Here is a 22,069-nt window from a genome sequence, read left to right as displayed (position 1 = left end):
AGGTCACCAGGATTGTGAATTGTGATGTATACGTGTAGGCATATCATTGAGGAATTAGCTTTGCACTCTTTCAGAACGGTTATCATTTATTATTAATTGCCTCAGAATGAAAGCATTAATTACTATGTATGTGTTACCTCCACCACAAAATAAATATATATCTGGAAATACTTAGTTATATGTATGGCTAGTAATGCACTGCCCACCCTCTGCTGAAATGTATGTGGATGGGTGCTAGGAAAAGTAATTGCCTCTTTAAAAGGAGAAATGGATGGCAATGAGCTGACTTCCATCGAGGTGCCTAGAATATCTCTGTGACATGTAAGTATTTCAGTACGCCCTTTACTGTCATTGCAGATGGCTGACTTCTCCTGCGGACCATCAGGGACTAGGTGGCAGAGCAGTCACAGCATACTCGAGCCTCATTGTGCACTGCCTTTCCTCTGGTCTATATATCTGACTGTGGAACATCTATCACTTGAGATGTTGTTCTCTGAACAATGTTCAACTATTCCCCTCAGTATAGCTGGTGTCATACAGCCCGAGATATATCTGGCAATGGCCACTGTACTCAGTGTGAAGGCTGAACATCAATCTATACTAAATCGCTTTCACACATTTGTTAGTGTTATTCCTGATACTTCCAAACATTACCCTTGGTTCAACTAACTAATGCCAGATCTGAACTGGAGTTTTCATTTTTGTCACCCCAATGTCATTCTGCATAAATTTTATATTGATTGCTCAAATAAAAGGTCTCAACAGGTAACATTTCTACTAAATAGCTACAATTAGAGCATGACTCAGATGAGCATTAGAAATTCTACTGACTCTGTTTCTGTGCATCATTTCGTTGTTAAAGCTAAACTCATTGAGAAAAGTCTGGTCACAGCTGGTATTCCAGTGCCCTGTACCACTCTGCTGCAATAAACAGTTTGGAACAAAGTCTGATTTCAGAGAGTTGAAGGAAAACAAGGAATTTAAAGTTTTAAGAACAAGGAATATTTTCTTTTGCCTGATGCTCCAGACAGAGACCATGATGATATATATTTTTAAAGTTAGAGGTTAGGGAAAGGGTAAGGAAATTGGATTAGAATAGACAGCTCCAGGAAAAAGGTTTGCCACAGTTGATCAATGAAAAATAGAATTATTGTATTCGAATAGCCCCTTTCATGGCCTCAGTATGTCCATAGTGCTTTCCAACCAACTAAATATTTCTGAAGTGTAGTCACTGTAGCAATGGAACAACCAATTTACAAGAACCCACAAGCAGCAATATGACAATGACTAAAGAAGTGTGTGAGATGTTGATTGAGGAATAAATATTGGTCAGGTCACCAGGATTAATTCCCCTGCTCTTTTTTGAAATAGTGCCATTTTACACCCATCTGAAAATACAAGGTGGGCCTTGGTTTACCCTCATTTGAAAGGCAGCAACTCTGACAATGCAGCATTCCCTCATACTAAATTAGATTGTTAGTACTGATTTTCTATTCAAGTTTTAATGATCTCCTGCTCTCTAATTTCAATTATTCTCACTCTAGACAGTAACTTCTTTCTACTATTTGGTAGTTGGCTGGACAGTTGGTTTGCGATGCAGAGCAACACCAACAGTGCAGGTTCAAGTCCTGTACCAGCTGAGGTTATTCACGAAGGCCCGCCTTCTCAACCTTACCCTTCACCTGAGGGGAGGTGTGGTGATCCTCAAGGTTAAGTTACCATCCGTCAGCTCCCCCCCTCAAAAGGAGAGAGCAGCTTATGGTCATCTGGGATTATGACGACTTACCTTGGTGATATCCCACAAATGGGGGAAAAGAGCAAAAATTTTAAAAGCTATACAAATCAAACTCACCCACCGACAGAGTGGGTCAAAGGTTGGGTAGTTTGCTATTTCACATTAGATATCATTGAATCATACAGCACAAAAGGGGGCTGTACAGTCCATTATATCTATGCCAGCTCTTTGGAAGATCTATCCAATTAGTCCCATTCCTCAGGACTGTCCCTGTGGTCTTGTATAGTTTTCTTTTTAAATACATGTTCAATTCCATTTTTGAAAGATGCACTGTGTGCGTGTGTGAATGGACGATCACCGTGCATCAAGAATTCAAAAGTAAAATGTTTTAAACTGTCACGGGTTGAGTAAACAAATCTAAATGTTACTGATATCAATATTGCATAGTACAATGTGATATACTGGAAAGCTATTTCTTCTTTTACAGTCCTTGCTGTAAATGTGTTTTGGTATTAAAAAAATACTGCAGATGCTGGAAATCTGAATAAAAACAAAGCACCGGAAATGTTCAGCAGGTCTGGCAGCATATAAAAGAAAGGCTTGCATTAATTTTATGCTTCGTGATCTCCTGATGTTTCAAAATGCTTTACAGTCAAAAGGGAGTGCAACAGTTAGAAGCACCCAAGTGTCGAGAGAGCTGGTTTTTTCGACAAGCCGCAAATCACAGTCTTGTTACACTTAGCGCAATGAAAGAGCTTCAATGCGATTCTCGCCAGTAAGGACCCTCTGGGCACATAACACACCTAAAGTGGTCACAGCTGTATGGCAATAGCAAGGGAGAGCAGCATATCAGTGCTTATGATGGACTCACAGGCAGACATGCCAGGAAGATGGCACCCTGCAGAGTAGCCCCAAGACTCACTGAGGAAGAGCTGGGCCGTAGGAGGGGGACATTTTCTTCCCCCTGGACTACTGATAACCCAGGGGTCAGCAATGAGGCGTGGGAGGTAGTGGCAGCAGCAGTGAGTGCCTGTGCACTGACACGGGGGACCAGCCGCCAGTGCCGGAAGAAATGACCTCGTTCAGGCAGCAAGGGTGAAAGTGTCCATCCCATCCTGCCATCAATTCAGTCTGTCACACTGCAATGGCTATGCCGATCCATTCCCTGATACTCCAACACCTTCCAGCATCTGACACCTAGCACCTGCCCCCAATCCCTCTGGCACCCCCTGCCTGCTGAAGCACAGCCCTGACAAACCCCACCTAATAGGCCCCACCTTGACACCCCAAGCTCCATCAGGCTTTCAATCCCTCCTTCTGTCCCTACAGGCAAAGATGGCCCATAATCGCCTGAAGCTGGAGAAAACCAGAGGTGCGTTCCCCGCGTTGCGCATCCTCGCTCCCTATGAGGAAAGAGCCCTTGATCTGATGGGACAGGCTGAAGGAAGGACTGTGACAGTTAGATCAGTGTGCAACCAGGAAGTGAGCATCCACAAAACTTTCACTCATGTGACATATCTCAAGTGGCATGCTGCCCAGACACTTGTCCCTCCCTTGAACTGAACCCGTGACCTTTGTTACAGGAAATGACCCCACCTCCTCCCAGCTCGGAGAAAGGCCCTAAGGAATCCTCCAAGATCAGCATAACCCATTCGACACAGGTTTCCACTATACAATCTACCAGCACAGATGCAGTCTTCTTAGTGGGACAAGTTAATGGTGAGGCTTCTGGGTCAATGTCTGGTGCGCACAACACAGCCATTGATGTACATTGGGTGGAGGTGGAAATTCGAGGGTTCAGGCATGCAGAGCTCTGCTGGAGCAGAGGAATCGGCTGACCCTTGGCCAGATGCCAGGCCGCTGAGATCAGTTCTTACAAGGCTGCTGGAGAGGCAGCAGTAAAGCTGGGGAATGCAGGAGGGGCTGTGAGCAACACTAAGGCAACTATGAAGCTGTTGGGAGGAGTCAGAGAGAGCTCCAGTTGGCTTGAGATAAACTGTCTGTCCATCTTATCATTCACAGAATGGGATGCGATACGAGAATGGATATGAATTTGAAACAGGTCAAAATATTTGAAAAGACATTGCGCCCATGACACGGACCAGGTTACACAAGTGGTGATTTATCCCAACACTTCCTCAGTGACAGGAATAACCTCTGTAACATCTATGCCAGTTCATTCACCGGAGCATATTACAAGGCAATAATGCTTACTGGATTTTATCAAGATTTGAAGCCAGTTCTAACTTGTGACATGGTACAAAGGGGATATGCTATCACATTATAGAATCAGTGTGTTTACAATACAGCTATTTGGCCCGTCATGTCCCGGCAAGAGAAATTCACCTAGTGCTATTCTCCCTCTTTTCCTCCTCGCCCTGCAAGCTCTGTCAGAAAAACCTAATCCCCTTTTGAATGCTCTGACTGAATCTGCCTACATCACACTCAGGCAGTGCACTCCAGATCCTGTAACAACATACTGCATAAAAGTTTTCCTCATATAGCCATTGCTTCTTTATCTGTGCTCTTTAGTTCTTGATGCTTCCAACAATGGGAATCATTTCTCTCTACCTACTCTGCCCAGTCCCCTTGTGATTTTCAATACCTTGATTAAATCTACTCGCAACCTTCTTTTCCCAAGAAGAATAGTCCCAGCCTTTGCAACCTATGCAACTAAAACTGCATCACAGATATCTAAGCATTTCATAGAACATAGAACAGTACAGCACAGAACAGGCCCTTCGGCCCACGATGTTGTGCCGAGCTTTATCTGAAACCAAGATCAAGCTATCCCACTCCCCATCATCCTGGTGTGCTCCATGTGCCTATCCAATAACTGCTTAAATGTTCCTAAAGTGTCTGACTCCACTATCACTGCAGGCAGTCCATTCCACACCCCAACCACTCTCTGCGTAAAGAACCTACCTCTGATATCCTTCCTATATCTCCCACCATGAACCCTATAGTTATGCCCCCTTGTAATAGCTCCATCCACCTGAGGAAATAGTCTTTGAACGTTCACTCTATCTATCCCCTTCATCATTTTATAAACCTCTATTAAGTCTCCCCTCAACCTCCTCCGCTCCAGAGAGGACAGCCCTAGCTCCCTCAACCTTTCCTCATAAGACCTACCCTTCAAACCAGGCAGCATCCTGGTAAATCTCCTTTGCACTCTTTCCAGCACTTCCACATCCTTCTTATAGTGAGGTGACCAGAACTACACACAATATTCCAAATGTGGTCTCACCAAGGTCCTGTACAGTTGCAGCATAACCCCACGGCTCTTAAACTCCAACCCCCTGTTAATAAAAGCTAACACACTATAGGCCTTCTTCACAGCTCTATCCACTCGAGTGGCAACCTTCAGGGATCTGTGGATATGGACCCCAAGATCTCTCTATTCCTCCAGTCTTCAGAGCCCTATCTTTGACCCTGTAATCCACATTTAAATTTGTCCTACCAAAATGAATCACCTCATATTTATCAGGGTTAAACTCCATTTGCCATTTTTCAGCCCAGCTTTGCATCCTATCTATGTCTCTTTGCAGCCTACAACAGCCCTCCACCTCATCCACTACTCCACCAATCTTGTCGTCATCAGAAAATTTACTGATCCACCCTTCAGCCCCCTCGTCTAAGTCATTAATAAAAATCACAAATTTCCCTTATTCGAAGGGTAATTGAGAATCTTTTGAGAAATATGGAGAGGCGACATAATCAAGACTTCAAACAGAAAAGAGTAAAAAGCCTCTTCCAGTCTGTGAGCATCCAAACAATAGAGCTTGGTGATACGGGGCTTTCTTCCACAGCTGTACTCGAACACTAGATCCTGTTACTTTAACATTGCCAATGTGGGGCGAGGTATCAATAGAGGACTGTACAGGCATGGGGAAATGGCATTAAGTCCTAATGCTCATTTGGAGAGCTGGTGCAAATACAATGAACCGAATGGCCTCCTTCTGTGATATTGCTGGTATAGAACCAGCCAGGAAACAGCTAAGGGACAAGTTAGGAAAAGTATGATCTCTTTGTCGATTAGAGTTGCATTCTACCATACAACCACTAAAAACTTTATTTGGAAAACGGACAATTTGTGGCACTTCCCTTATAATTATATTGTAGCTGGAGCTCTGCTCCTAGCCTCACAGCAAAAATGATGTACGAATTCAGGTTGTACATTCACATTCTTGGATTTTTCTTCAAGTGTCCAGTGTTGGGTAACATACTATCCCATACAATTCCCATGCTTCACAATGGGCCATCCTAGCAGCTGATTCACAGCAACAGCACTGAAAGGCAAGGAGGCACTTCAACCCCTCGACACCAAAGAATGGACACAAATGTACAGAACCAGAAGTATCCGCAGGTGAGGATGCACAGACACTCTGGATATGGTGCCATCTTGAGCTATATGACCAGTCTACAAGGATTGCATTTGGAGGAACCCATCTCTCCACCAGCTTATTTTCCTAGTTGCCAGCAAGATTGATGGATCAATCAGATATTGCCATTTATTAATATACATACAGCAGTTGGCCACTCACTGGTAGTTGTCAAGATATTTATGAAAGTGGTTAATACAGGGCGTTTTTGAATCATGACCAGAATGACAACATTTCAAAATGTATTCCATTGGCTGTAAAGCATCTTGAGCCATTCCGAATGGTACCACAAAAATTTTTCTTTCATTCAATTGTGACGTGGATGTGATGAATTTTTAGAATTAGTTCAAGTCTATCAAATTACTGGGAATTATAACCACAGGCAGAGATCCTCAGAGATGTGTGTTAGCCATGAAACTGCAAACGTATGAAAGTACCATCCAGATAATGTCAGATGGCTTCCCAGGATGTTCAGCGGTTGAGGATACAAGTATGAGATGAACACCATTAATGATGAATAAACACCACTGCAAAACAACAGAAACAAAACCTGAGAATTCACCGATCGGCTAGGAACAAAATGCTTCTTCCATGCAAACGATATACCGGAGTGAAAAAAGACTCAACAACTAATGCAGCAGGACTCCCCACAACAAAAGCATCTGGTAGGACTACAGCGCTGGCAGGATCTTAAATATGAAATGGGTTGTGAAGTTCAATGTAATGAAGAGTATTATTTTCTTAAAAATTTAGAGCCTGGAGATCTGGAGGAAAATGATAGCAAGCATTTCAACTCAAGACATGACTGTTCCACAGTAATGAATCCCCACTCTAGCTCAGAACTAAAGTCTTTGAATCATAGTAAGGGCATTGGAATAAAGCAGGGTTAGTGAGACTAATTAGATAGCTTTTTTCAAACAGCTGACACATGATTAGCCGAATGGCCTCCTTCTGTACTGTATAAATTTATATTCGATCTAGTTCAATAGGTATTCACATGTAACATGCGCAAGACATTTCCATTTCAGAATAATCAACTCCAAATGATTCAACAAATGTGACATGGTTGCCACCTGCTTCAACAAGCTGTGGCCTGATGACCATTTCTGGTCATAAGGATGGCTCAAAAAGTGTTCACAATGTACAGGATACAAAAATAACGTGTCACATCGATTTCAAATCAGCAATCTTATTCTGTCGTTCAAAAGTCAAATACAAACCACACAAATTTATTGTCAAAGTCATTGCAACATTGTAAATCCCCCGATTCAATTACAACCGGTAACTCACTTCTGGGTATTGTTCTACACACAAACCACTTGAACCCCTCGGCTAACTCCCAACCAGCAACGTGGATAAAAGCAAATTACTGCGGATGCTAGAATCTGAAACCAAGAGAAAATGCTGGAAAATTTCAGCAGGTCTGGCAGTATCTGCAAGGAGAGAAAAGAGCTGACTTTGAATCCAGATAACCCTTTGTCAAAGCTTTGACAAAGGGTCACCTGGGGTCGAAACATTAGCTCTTTTCTCTCCTTACAGATACTGCCAGACCTGCTGAAATTTTCCAGCATTTTTTCTTTTGGTCCCAACCAGTAACAATGTTCAAATCATTTGAACCTCTTATTAAATCTTGGGCATAACTACCACCCAAATCCTTTTGTTAATCTAATGTATAACTCACTCCAGGGTGTCTGTAATTCTATGTGCAAACCATCCAAACCCTTGATCAGATTCCAAACGGTAATTCATTTGCAGATATTCATTATACGACCATTGCAGCTTTAATATTTCTGGTACAATTATGAACTGTTGACTGTCAAAAGGTTGCCAACGTGCAAAAAGGTCAGCTTGTGAGGCAAGTATGTCTTCCTCCCTGTTCAGGACATATACAATTTATACAAATTGTTGACAGCTTCAAGCTTATCGGTGTCCAGATCACCAATAACCTGTCCTGGTCCCTTCACGCCAATGCTATAGTTAGGAAAGCCCACCAACGCCTCCAGTTTCTCAGGAGGCCAAGGAAATTCGGCATGTCCGCTACAACTCTCTGCAGGATAGAAAGCATCATTCTAGTTGTATCACAGCTCGGTATGGCTCTTGCTCTGTCCAAGACTGCAAGAAACTACAAAGGGTCATGAACAAAGCCCAGTCCATCACGCAAACCAGTCTCCAATCCATTGACTGTCTACACCTCCCGCTGCCTCGGAAAAGAAGCCAGCATAATCAAGGACTCCACACACCCCAGATATATTCTCTTCCACCTTCTTCTGTCAGGAAGAAGATACAAAAGTGAGATCATGTACCAACCACCTCAAGAATAGCTTCTTCCCTGCTGCCATCAAACTTTTGAATAGACCTACCTCATGAAGTTGATTTTTCTCTAGCACGCAAGAAACAATATTTTTCACTGTATATTAAGATATGTGACAATAAATCAAAATTTCAACAAACCTACAAATAAGCAAGGGTAATTAGGGATGGGCAACAGATGCTGGCTTTATTTCAGAAATTAAGACAATTTTTCCACTTTTCATCCATTCTGTGGAGAATCATTTCCAGCAGGTTTGAGTTTGGTTGTGGTAAGAGAGTGTCACTTGCTAGGCCAGCAGCCCATCCCCAATTGCCTTTGAAATGGTGGTGAGTCACATTCTAGAACCATTGCAGTCTATTCAATGTTGGTACACCTACAGTTCTGTTAGGGAGCCAGTTCCAGACATTGTATCCTCCAACGTAGAAAGAGCACAAACATAGCTTTAAGTATATATTTGTTCTTCAGGTGTGTACACTTTGGCTAGGCCAGCATTTATTGCCCATCCACACGTACCCTTAAAAAGGTAGTGGTGATCCATCTTCTTTATCTGTTGTACTCCATATAATGTAGATTCTTCCATAGTGCAAGTTAGAGTGTTCCAGGATTTTGACCCAGCGACAGTGAAGGAACAGCAATGCAGTTGCAAACCAGGCTTGGCAGGAACTTGCAAGTGATGGTGTTCTCAGTGGATACTGCAGTGTATCTTATAGATAGATGGTGCATATTACTGCTGCTGTCTGCAGGTGGTGGATGAGAGTTGCCCTCATCCAAACAAGTGGTAAGTATTCCATCAGACTCCTGACCTGTACTGGATGCAGTAAGAAGTCTCACAACACCAGGTTAAAGTCCAACAGGTTTATTTGGTAGCAAAAGCCACTAGCTTTCGGAGCACTGCTCCTTCATCAGGTGAGTGGGGGTTGATGGGGGTTACTCACCTGATGAAGGAGCAGCGCTCCGAAAGCTAGTGGCTTTTGCTACCAAATAAACCTGTTGGACTTTAACCTGGTGTTGGTGAGACTTCTTACTGTGTTTACTCCAGTCCAACGCCGGCATCTCCTCATCATCTGTACTAGATGGACAGACTTTGGGGAGTCCAGAGTAAAGTTACTCACTGCAGAATTCAGAGCCTCGGACTTGCTCTTATAGCCACAGTATATAGCTAGTGTGGCAGGTTTCTGGTCAATGGTAACCCCCAGGATGTTCTTGATGGGGGTTCAGCAATGAATCTCAAGAGGAAATGGTTGTTGTAGGCTCTTGCCATGTATCAGGCCAGACCGGAATGCTCTCCAGGCCTTGCTGCATGCAAGTATGGGTTGTTTCAGTATCTGAGGAGGTGTAATGGTACTGAACACTGTACAACCAGCAGCAAACATCCTCACTTTTAGTCTTTAGCAAGCATTTATCGACCATTCCCAATTTGCCTTTGACGAAGGCTGGAGCTACACCTGTAGTGTTGTTCGGAAGGGAGTTCTGGGATTTGATTTGATTAATTGTCACAATAGTGAAAAGTATTGTTTCTTGCGCGCCATACAAAGCATACTGTTCATAGGGAAGGAAACAAGAGAGTGCAGAATGTAGTGTTACAGTCATAGCTAGAGTGTAGGGAAAGATCAACTTAATGCAAGGTAAGTCCATTCAAAAGTCTGATGGCAGCAGGGAAGAAGCTGTTCTTGAGTTGGTTGGTACATGACCTCAGATTTTTGTATCTTTTTCCTGACGGAAGGCGGTGGAAGAGAGAATGTCCGAGGTGCGTGGAGTTCTTAATTATGCTGGCTGCTTTGCTGAGGCAGCGGGAAGTGTAGACAGAGTCAATGGATGGGAGGCTGGTTTGTGGTATGGATTGGGCTACATTCACAACCTTTTGTAGTTCCTTGCGGTCTTGGGTAGAGCAGGAGCTATACCAAGCCGTGATACAACCAGAAAGAATGCTTTCTGTGGTGCATCTGTAAAGGTTGGAGAGAGTCACAGCTGACATGCCAAATTTTCTTAGTCTTCTGAGAAAGTAGAGGCGTTGGTTGGCTTTCTTAACCATAGTGGGGGCGGCGGCGCGGAAACGGGACACTAGGACAGGTTGCTGGTGATCTGGACACCTAAAAACATGAAGCTCTCGACCCTTTCTACTTTGTCACCATTGACATAGAGGCATGTTCTCCTCTATGCTTCCTGAAGTCAATGACAATCTCCTTCGTTTTGTTGACATTGAGGGAGAGATTATTGTTGCTGCACCGGTTCACCAGATTCTCTATCTCATTCCTATACTCTGTCTCTCGTCATTGATTGAGATCCGACACACTACAGTGGTATCGTCAGCAAACTTGAAAATCTATTTGGCCACAGTCATAGCTTTATAAGGATTTTGATCCAGTGTCAGTGAAGGAATGGTAATATAGTTCCAAGTCAGGATGGTGCGTGGGTGAAATGGAACTTACAGGTGATGTTTCCATGCATCACGGTAATGCTATTGAATGTTGAGGGGCAATGTCAAGGCAAGATGCTTGGATTCTCTCTGCCTGGCACTTGTATGGCATGAATATGACTTGCCAATTATCAACTCAAGCCTGAATATTGTGCAGTTTTTGCTGCATATGGAACCTGATTGCTTAAGTATCTGAAGAAGTGCAAAGGGTACTAAGCATTGCACAATTAATCTTATGTTGGAGGTAAAGTAATTGATGAAACAGCTGAAGCCTTTTAGGCCTTGGACAATATCCAGAGGAATTCCTGCAGCAATTTCCTGGGGCCTTGGCCTCCAACAACAATCATCTTCCTTTGTGTTAGGTGTGATGCCAATCACTGGAGAGTATTCCCTTGACCCCAGTGATTTCAATTTTACTCAGTCTTCTGATATCACATTTAGTCAGATGCTGCCTTGATGTGAAGGACTACTTTTATCTCCTCTGGAATTCAGCTCTTTTTTCACTAGCTGCCGTGAGGTCTACAGTTGAGTGGCCCTAGTGGAACTCAAACTGAGCAGTCAGCAATAACCTGCTTGTTGGTAAGTGCTGCTTGATAGCATTCTCAATGATACATTTGGTTGTTTTGCATTGATTAATAATAGACTGATGTGGTGGCATTAGCCCTATTTGATATGTTCTGTTTGTGTGGACAATTTTTCACATTGTCGGGTAGGTGCCAGCATTGTTGCTATACTCAGTCAGGATGTCCAGGGCGAGGCTAGTTCTGGAGCACAAATCTTCAGTACCATAGCCAAGGGGTCGTTAGGGTTGTAACCAGTGTCTTCAGCCAATTCTTGATATGGCATGGGATGTATTGAAGATTGATATCTCTGAATCTGGAGTCCTTAGGAAGCAACCAAGATGGTTCACCGAACTTGCATCTCAGGCAAATGTTTCAACATGTGTTGAACTCACACATCATTGAGGATGGGGATGTTTGTGGAGCGTCCCCCTCTGGTTAGTTGTTTAATAATGTACCACTATTCATGATGTGGCAGGACGCAGAGCTTTGACTTGATTTGTTTGTTGTTAGGTGCCCTTTATCTTACAAAAGTACGTCCATAAATAGTTAGGTTTAGATAAAGGAAGCCTTTTGGTCCATCTGATCTATCCTTTCAAGTTCCCAGCACAATATCCTATCAGTGTCACAAGTAGGCTTACATTAACACTGCAATTAAGTTACTGTGAAAATCTCCTTGTCACCACACTCCAGCGCCGGAATTTAGCATGGCCAATGTACCTAACCAGCACGTCTTTCGGACTGTGGGAGGAAACCCATACAGACACGTGCAAACTCCGCACAGACAGTGAACCAAGCCAGGAATTGAACCTGCGTCCCTGGCGCTGTGAGATAGCAATGCTAACCACTGTGCCACCCTGATGTGTTTTTCTACAATTGACGCACAGGCATGGCACAACTTAGAAACCTTGTTCACTACATAAACAAAAAGTCAGTTTTTCATGATCGTAATCCTTACTGAAAGATGTTCCCAGAGCCAGAAGCATCTTGACTTGTCAGTATTTGTATCAATTTAGCAATTGGAATTTACTTAAGGAAATTGCCGATCAATAAGCCCATTTCCTTTATCAATATCATATTTTAGATTAGAATTTTGATTTAGCTGTGCAGTTAGCTTTATAGCAGTATGTGAAATAGCCCGCTCAGTCTCTCGTGGCGGTTTGGCTCAGTTAATAGCATGCAAGAAGCTTGAAGATAATCTCAGGACATAGTCATATAATTTGATTGACAATGAGTGTAACGTTGAAAGAGTGCTTCGGGGGAGCTGAAAAGGGAAGTGAAAACGTGATTCTGGTGATGTTAAAGATCTCTCAGCACTATTTGAAAACAAACAGAAGATATTAGGGGGAGGTGGTGGCGTAGTGGTATTGTCACTGGACTAGTAATCCAAAGACCCAGGGTAAATGTTCTGAGGACGCAGGTTCACATCCCACCACAGCAGATGCTGAAATTCAAGTTCAATACAAACGTGGAATCAAAATTCTATTGAGGGACAATGAAACCAGATTGTCGCAAAGATCCATTTGGCTGACTAATGTCCTTGAGGGAAGAAAATTTGCTGTCCTTACCTGCTCTGGCCCACACATGGTTCCAGACCACAACAATGTAGTGACTCTTAAAATGAAAAGGGCCTAGCTAGCCATTCAGTTGTTTCAAACCGCTATAAAGCCTAAAAAGGAATTAGAACCATAGAAAATTACAGCTTAGAAACAGGCCTCTTGGCCCTTCTTGTCTGTGTCGAAACCAATTTTTGCCTAGTCCCACTGACCTGCACTTGGACCATATCCTTCCACACCCCTCTCATCCATGAACCCGTCCAAGTTTTTCTTAAAAGTGACCCCGCATTTACCACTTTATCCGGCAGCTCATTCCACACCCCCACCACTCTCTGCGTGAAGAATTAAATTGGACAGACTACCCAGCATCAACCTGAGCACTGGAAACAACAACAGCAAATGCAGCCTTGTCAACCCTGCAAAGACTCAAGACCTCGTGAAGTCTCATGGCATCAGGTCAAATATGGACATGAAAACTCCCTGCTGATTACCACCTTTTATCCCCTCTAGCCCCCGCCCCACCCACCCTCAGCTGATGGATCAGTACTCCTCTATTTTGAACACCACATGGAGGAAGCACTGAAGGTGACAAGAGTACGGAATGTACTCTGGGTGGGGGCTTCAATGTCCATCACCAAAATTGGCTTGGTAGCACCACTATAGAGCGAGCTGGCCAAGTCCTAGCTGTTATCAGGGTCTTCGACAGATGGTGAGGGAACTAAGAGGTAAAAAACATACTTGAGTTCATTTTCACCAACCTGCCTGCTACAGATGCACCTGTTCACGAGTGTATCACGATAGGAATGATAACCACACAGTCCTTGTGGAGATTTCATCTTCACATTGAGGATACCCTTCACCATGTTGCTTGGCACTGCCATCAGCTAAATGGGAAAGATTTCAAACGATCTAGCAACTCAAAACTGGGCAACCATGAGGCACTGTGGGCCATCAGAAGCCCACAATCTGTAACCTTGGTCTGGTAAATCCCCCACTCTATCATTACCACCAGGCCAGGAAATCAACTCTGGATTAATCAAGCGTGCAGGAGGGAATGCCAGGAGAAGCAGCAGGCATACTGAAAAATTAGGTGTTAATCTGGCGAAGCTACAATTTAGGACTACTTGCATGCCAAACAACAGAAGCAGCAAGTAAGCGATTTTGCAACCATTGGATCAGATCTAAGATCTGCAGTCCTGCCACATCCAATCATGAATGGTGGTGTACAAGTAAACAACTCACTGGAGGAGAAGGCTCCACAAATCTTCCCATCCTCAATGATGGTGGAACTCAGCACATCAGTGCAAAAGATAAGGCTGAAGCATTTGCAACAATCTTCAGCCAGAAGTGCCAAGTAGATGATCTGTCTCAGCCTCATCTGAAGGTCCCCAGCATCACCGATGCTAGTTTTCAACCAATTCAATTCACTCCACGTGATATCAAGATATGGCTGAAGGCACTGGAAACTACAAAGGCTATGGGCCCTGACAGTATTCCAGCAATAGTACTGAAGATTTATACTCCTGACCTTTCCATGCCCCTAGTCAAGCTGTTCCAGTACAGCCACAAGACGGGCATCAACCTGACAATGCGAATAATTCCCAGGTATGTCCTGCCCACAAAACAAGACACATCCATCTCTGCTAATTACCACCCTATCAGTAAAGTGATGGAAGGGGTCATCAACAATGCTATTGAGCAGCACTTGCTTTGCAATAAACTGCTCACTGATACCCAGTTTGGTTTCAACCAGATCCACTCAGTTCTTGACCCTATTACAGCCTTGGTGAAAACCTGGACCAAAAAAGTTAAACCCCAGAAGGTGAAGTGAGGGTGACTGCCCTTGACATCAAGTCTGCACTTGAAAGAGTATGGCATTAAGGAGCCCTAGCAAAATTGGAGTCAATGGGAATCAGGGGGAAAACTCTCCACTGATTGGAGTCATACCTGGCACAATCATCACAGTTCCAAGACATCACAGCAGGAATTCCTCTGGGTAATGTCCTAGGCCCAACTGTCTTCGGATACTTCACCAATGACTTTCCTTCCATCATAAGGGTCAGGAATGGAGACGTCCGCTGATGATTTCACAATGTTCAGCACCATTTGTGACTTCTCTGATACTGAAGAAGCCATATCCATATGAAGCAAGACGTGGACAATATACAGGCTTGGGCTGACAAATGGCAAGTAACATTTGCACCACACAAGTGTCAGGCAGTGACTATTTCCAACAACAAAGAATCGAACCATTGCCCTTTGACATTCAATGGCATTACCTTCACTGAATCCCCTTCAAAATCCTGGGGGTTACCATGGACGAGAAACTGAACTGGATTAGCCATATAAACACAGTGGCTAGTCAGAGACTAGGAATCCTGCAGTAACACACCTCCCGATTCCCCAAAGCCTGTCCTCCATCTTCACAGCACAAGTCAGGAGTCTGATGGCATACTCTTCACTTGCCTCGATGAGTGCAGTTCCAAGAACTCTTGAAAATTGAAACCATCCAGGATAAAGCAGCCCGTTTGATTGGCATCCCATCCACAAATATTTTCTCCCTCCACTACCAACACAATGGCAGTTTGTACCATCTACAAGATGCACTGCAGGAACTCACCAAGCCTCCTGAAACTGTACTTTCCAAACCCACAACCACGATCATCTGCAAGGACAAAGGCAGCAGACATGCAAATACCACCACCTGGAAGTTCCTCTACAAGCCACCCACCATCCCAATTTGGAAATATATTGCCACCCCCCCCCCCCCCCCCCCCACAGTTGCTGGGTCAAATTGCTGGACCTCTCTCCCACTGTGGGTGTTTCTACATCACATGGACTGAAGTGGTTCAAGAAGGCTCCATCTTCTCAAGGGCAATTAGGGATGGGCATTAAACACTGGCCTAACCAGCAATGTCCACATCCCAAGAATGAGTAAAAAAAAACAATTTGACAAATGCACCTGGTTGTAGATCAACCATGATTTAATTGTAGGAGAGGCTCAAAGGGCTGAATGTTCTGTTTCTCAAATACAATATGACAAAACTGTTGAATCGGAACTAGTAACTAGTCCAATTCTTCACCATTCTGTTTCCAAAAAATGTTTCAAAATGAAAATTAATACAAAAACAAGATTGTAGACTTTTGCCAAATGTGATTCTACACATTAGCCGAGATTTGATTAATACACGGCTAAAAGAGGTGGACTGAATTGGAAAACTCTAGACCAGTTAACCTGACATAAGTAGTAGAGTAAATGCTGGAAGCAATTATTGGGGAGGTAAAACAGAGCATTTTGGGAATCATAACATGATTGGCCAGTGTTAATATTAATTTATTGAAGAGAGATCACATTCGATAAATCTGTTAGTTTTTTTGATTTTATAATTAATACAGTAGATAAGGGGGAATCCAGTGGATGTAGTGTATTGGATTTTCAAAATGTACTCACAAATGCGCTATATAAGAGATTATTACACAATATTAGGGCTCCTGGTATGAGGGGGTAATATATTTGCATAGATTGAGGACTGGCTAAAGGATAATAAACAGAGTAGGAATAAATAGCTGTAAGTTGTGCCATGCTTGTGAATCAGTTGCAGAAACACCTGTCAGGACATGATAAATCAGATGGACCAAAAGACTTTCCTTATCTAAATTTAACCATTTATGGGCTTACTTTCGTGCATCAGTAGCTATTTGGGCAGGTACATTGCAAGAGAAGGGGCATCCCACAGCCAACACATTTTCAGGTTAGTAGGCTGTAACTAGTGAAGTACTGCCAGCATTAGTACTTGAGCCTCAGCTATTTACAATCTATATCAATCACTCAGATGAAGAGACTGAGTGTAATATATCAAGTTTTCAGATGATACAAAGTTAGTTAGGAAAGCAAGCTGTGAGGAGAATGCAAAGAGCATGCAAACGAGTGGGCAATGACATGACAGGTGGAACAAGTGGGGAGTATAGAATTATTCACTTTGAAAGGAGAAACAAAAAACAGAATATTATTCAAATGATGGGAGACTGGGATATGCTGGTATTCAGACAAATCTGTGTGTCACTACGCACTGATCACAGAAAATTAATATGAAGGTACAGCAAGTAATGAAGAAAATAGTGTATTATCCTACACTGAAAATGGATTGGAGCATAAGAGTCAAGAAGTCTTACTGTAATTTTATAGGGCCTTGACGAAATAACACTTGGGAGTATTGTTTATGGTTTTGATCTCTTTGAAACAAAGTTCCACTAGACTGATTCCTGGGATGAGGGGCCTGCTCCATAAAAAGTGATCAAGTAGACTAAACCTATATTCTCTAGAAATAGAAGATTCAAAGGTGATCAATTGAAACATACAAAGTTCTTAAGAAGCTAGATTCTCAGAGGATTTCTCCTTGGCTGGGGAATCTAGAACTGGGGATCATAAAACTCAGAATAATGGGTTTGCCATTTAGGAATGAGATAAAAAGAAATTTTTTGACTAATTGTGTTGTGAATCTTGGCAATTCTCCACACCAGAGGGCTGCAGATATTCAGTCACTAAGCATACTAACGACAGAAACTGATAGATGTTTGGAAACCAAAAAGATAAGTGGAAAAGTGAATCGTGTGGAGGACGGAGAAGATCTGCAGAGAGATTTGGACAGGCTGAGTGAGTGGGCGAGGATATGGCAAATGGAGTATAACGTTGAGAAATGCGAGGTTATACACTTTGGAGGAAATAATAACAAATGGGATTACTATCTCAATGGAAACAAATTAAAACATGCTACCGTGCAAAGGGACCTGGGGGTCCAGTCTGCAGGTACAACAGGTGATCAAGAAGGCAAATGGGATGTTGGCCTATATCGCGAGGGGGATAGAATATAAAAGCAGGGATGTCTTGATGCACCTGTACAGGGCATTGGTGAGGCCGCAGCTGGAATACTGTGTGCAGTATTGGTCCCCTTATAGGAGGAAGGATATATTGGCATTGGAGGGAGTGCAGAGAAGGTTCACCAGGTTGATACCGGAGATGAGGGGTTTGGATTATGAGGAGAGGCTGAGGAGATTGGGTTTGTACTCGTTGGAGTTTAGAAGGATGAGGGGGGATCTTATGGAGACTTATAAGATAATGCGGGGGCTGGATAGGGTGGAGGCAGAGAGATTCTTTCCACTTAGTAAGGAAGTTAAAACTAGAGGACACAGCCTCAAAATAAAGGGGGGTCGGTTTAAGACAGAGTTGAGGAGGAACTTCTTCTCCCAGAGGGTGGTGAATCTCTGGAATTCTCTGCCCACTGAGGTGGTGGAGGCTACCTCGCTGAATATGTTTAAAGCGCGGATGGATGGATTCCTGATCGGTAAGGGAATTAAGGGTTATGGGGATCAGGCGGGTAAGTGGTATTGATCCACGTCAGATCAGCCATGATCTTATTGAATGGCGGGGCAGGCTCGAGGGGCTAGATGGCCTACTCCTGCTCCTATTTCTTATGTTCTTATGTTGGAATAGTGCAGGTATGTGGAGTTGAGGCAGAAGATCAGCAATGACTGTACTGAACAGCACAGCAGACCCAAAGGACCAAGAGACCTATGCCTCTACCAACTTATATTTTTATGTTCTTCTTCTGAAGAATCATTCCTGAACATGAACTTAATGCAAATCTTAAAACTGAAGAATTTTCTCTCCCAACACTAATTTATGTGAATGAAAATAAAACTCCTAAGATTGTGGCCAGAGGGGAATACAAATTGCAATCTGATCTATTCTATTTTAAAGTTCTAAAGGGATTAAAGTGTCAATATTTTATAAACAAGAACACTCTGCATCTGTTCACACTGAGTCTGTGAAGCATATACAAATGCACAGCACCATGACATCCCTCACTCACAGTCAGAATTAGCCTAAACAGATGGAGAAATCTCCACTTGCAAATCTTTTAACGAGTTTAAACTTCAGCACAAAGAATTATGGCATAATCTTTCTTTACCATAAGTAATTTCCTTCCATCACCTTGGTGAAGATATGATTGAAAATCGATGCTAATCTAACATATTTGCCACCCTAGAAACAACACAGAATACCTCCTCTTTAATGGCATCAGCCATGTTGGTAGCACTCTTGCCTCTGAGTCAGAAGGTTGTAAGTTTAAGTTCCATTCCAAAGACCAGAGTTGAAAAATCCAGACTGACAATGAGTGCAGTACTGAGGAACACGAGTTGTTAAACTGAAGCTCCACGAGCTCCCTCAACTGAATGTAAAGATGCCAAAGCACTATTTTGAAGAGCAGGAAGTTATCACTTGGAGTCCTGACCAATATCTATTCCTCAATCTACATAACAGAATGAGACTCACTTATTATAGCATTAGTTTTTGGGGGAGATCGCGGTGTGCAAATTGCTGCCATGTTTCCAGCATTACAAAAATGACTAGACTTCAAAAATATTTAATTGACTGTAAACTGCTTTGGAAAGTCTTGGAGATTAATAAGGCAATATTAGAAATGCAGTCTTTGATTCTGACAATAACAAAGCAACCACAGAAAAACAGGTCAGACCTCCTGGTTGGAAAATATCAGCTTATGATAGCTGCTATCCAGCTATCAATGAGCTGAGCATGAATTGGCTTTCATCTTGGTTGTGACAAATGAAATGTGAATTCTGGGGAAAACTTCAGTTCCGAATGGTTTGGGAACTTTTTGCTGAATTCCAGCATTGGGGGTTTGTGATCTAGAAGTTCATCTTAATATTAAAGAGTCACAACTAAACACAAATGATTTGAAATAGTCTTTTTTACTTGCCTACCATAACATGACAAATCTGCTTCCTTTACACAAGAAACAAAAAATATATCTCAAACACTTTTGTTTCTTTCCCCTTCAACTATATTTGGATGGAGCACTTTAGATTAATAACACACTTCCCAGGGTGTTTTCTCTTAAGTCACACCTGTTCCAAGGTATATGACAGGTTGGAGAAACTCACCCCGTACTGGAGGGAAAGTCCCTCCTCCCAGATGACCAAGTAGAAATTGTGACAGTTACACCTCAGAGATACTTTTGGTTTATCTACATCAGTTGCCGTTCTGTAACTATACATATGTCTCAGGCCTCTTGCCAATTTCACTGGACAACCATACTAGTTAACTCTCCATCTCTCCAGTACAGACTTCACCCATGTAACCAACTGCATAGGGTCAATTTGATTTTCAAAAATGTCTTTAGAAAGTACAGAGAAGCAGGGACCCAGTGTATGCTGTAGTGATGATTGAACATTCACCAACCAACTCCTTAACCAAACTGGAATGCCTCTACCACGGAGTGGGGAAGCCGATAATGTGTGAAATAGATTTAAAGCAAAAGGGTAGAAGGAGCCAACTAACTCCAGACATACGTGGGGTATGTGAAACAACTACTCTTTGGTGATCTTTCCTTTAGTTAACTGTGAACCCGTCCATATTCCATTCCCAGCACCACCATTTCTTGATGAAACCCCTCTTCAAAACGTTAGATACGAAACTAACGTTTCTATTTTTATGTTTCGCAGAGACACTTGACGCTTCCGCTTAAAGACGGGAAAGGGTGGGGTTAAGAAACAGACACAATTATCCTCGCAAAAAAAATGGTTGCACGTTGTTACAGAAAGGAAGAAAAAGTGAGGCGGTTCAATAGTTGATTTTTGAAAAATGGGCAGGAAGACAGTAAAATAAAAACTGAAAAAACAGAAAGTGGATACAACTTTTATAAACACGCGCTAATATGAATCAAGTTCAAGACGAATTCCAAAGGGAGCATCACAACGCAAGAGATACACGGACACTTTGGAAACCTGCCTTATTAAAACTAACTAGGATAACTAGTTCAAATTATGTTAAAAGTCACCGGGGAACTGGTCGGTTTTTGCGTACACGAGTCTCCACCTTGCGGGTCGGAAAATTGTACAGCAAGGGATGCCACCTGCATCCGGCTCTATTAACGAAATACAATCTCTAATCTGCCCGCTAGTTTGTGCAAAGGTTTTGCACTTCGTATTAAACAAGCAAGGAACGTTCCCACACAGACATTACACTTCAAAATTGCTATCGCCACTAAAACATGTTACGTTAATTCACCCAATGACTAGCATTTCAGTTAATCAAGTTACTCAGATTTGTAATGCTAGACTTTTCTCTCCATCTGAGCCAATACAGAGAACAGCATCACCGCTCAATCTTCACATAAAACATCACGTGAGCACAGGCTAAACTGTTCGTGATTTTGGTGCAGATAGTGTCCTGAGCACAACACTGTCCAAAGAATCCAAGCTGACACCCAAGACACTGTTGCTACTGTACCCGAGGGAACGCCCACCTTGACACTGGAATCCCTGCTTCCCGAATCCCCTGTTAAAACAATCATAAACAAATAATATTAATGATATTAGAAACGATGCATTTTAGGCAAGAGAATGCTATAGTGTGGCATCAGACTGTGCTCTCACCAAATAAAGTCGGTGCAGTGGCTGCAGAATGTGGGCTGCTTGAAAAAGCGAGCGATGAATTTATGGTCCTTCACTTCGTGAACGTTTTTCTGTCTCAAAGCGCCTTTGCGGGCGAAGCGAACGGTGGTGTCCTCGCTCTCCATTGCATACACAGTATCGGACATCCTTCCAACAGCGAGACACTGCTCAATGGTCACTGCGAAAACAACAACTTAATCACGAATCAACTCCTTGCTGTTTTCTTCTCCGATTTTTGGTGTGAACCCACCGGCCAACGAACCAAGTGAGCAAAAAGCTGGCGGCAGTGATGAGCTCAGGCTGCGCCTTCTCTACACAAGCACACAACGTCAGCACGCTCCGCCTCTACTAAATCAACCCTCTTTCTATTTACATAATCATACCCAGCTACCAATTCTACCAACAGCACAAAATCTGCATTTTTTTAATACGCTTGTCATATTATATAAACATTAAAATCACCACGAGAATAGGAGCTGAAGACCCCGTTTGAAGCAAAGCGCTCAACAGGTTTACTAATGTGGATAGTTGCTAGAGAAAAGTGGATTAGTCACAGTGCATTTCAGCGTCGACCACAAGGAAACGGCGTATCTATGATCTGATTAGTCGCAGCAGCCGGTCAGAATGAGCAACA

General features: G+C 42.9%; 1 protein-coding gene across 2 annotated transcripts in view; it reads right to left on the bottom strand.

Annotated features, from left to right (window-relative positions):
- The window catches only part of LOC144510643 (protein kinase C beta type), a 288,328-nt gene extending 266,568 nt beyond the window's left edge, over nt 1-21,760 (bottom strand). For both annotated transcript variants that reach the window (XM_078240297.1, XM_078240296.1), the window contains exons 1-2: nt 21,418-21,760; nt 21,288-21,319 (exon numbers count right to left, since the gene is read on the bottom strand). In XM_078240297.1, the coding sequence (XP_078096423.1) occupies nt 21,288-21,319; nt 21,418-21,581 (196 nt within the window). In that variant the 5' untranslated portion in view covers nt 21,582-21,760. The remainder of the gene's footprint in view (nt 1-21,287; nt 21,320-21,417) is intronic.
- Between the last annotated feature and the right edge of the window lie 309 nt (nt 21,761-22,069).

This window comes from Mustelus asterias, chromosome 23, assembly GCF_964213995.1.
Source record: "Mustelus asterias chromosome 23, sMusAst1.hap1.1, whole genome shotgun sequence".
Lineage (NCBI taxonomy): Eukaryota > Metazoa > Chordata > Chondrichthyes > Carcharhiniformes > Triakidae > Mustelus > Mustelus asterias.
This window is presented reverse-complemented; position numbering and strand designations above follow the sequence as displayed.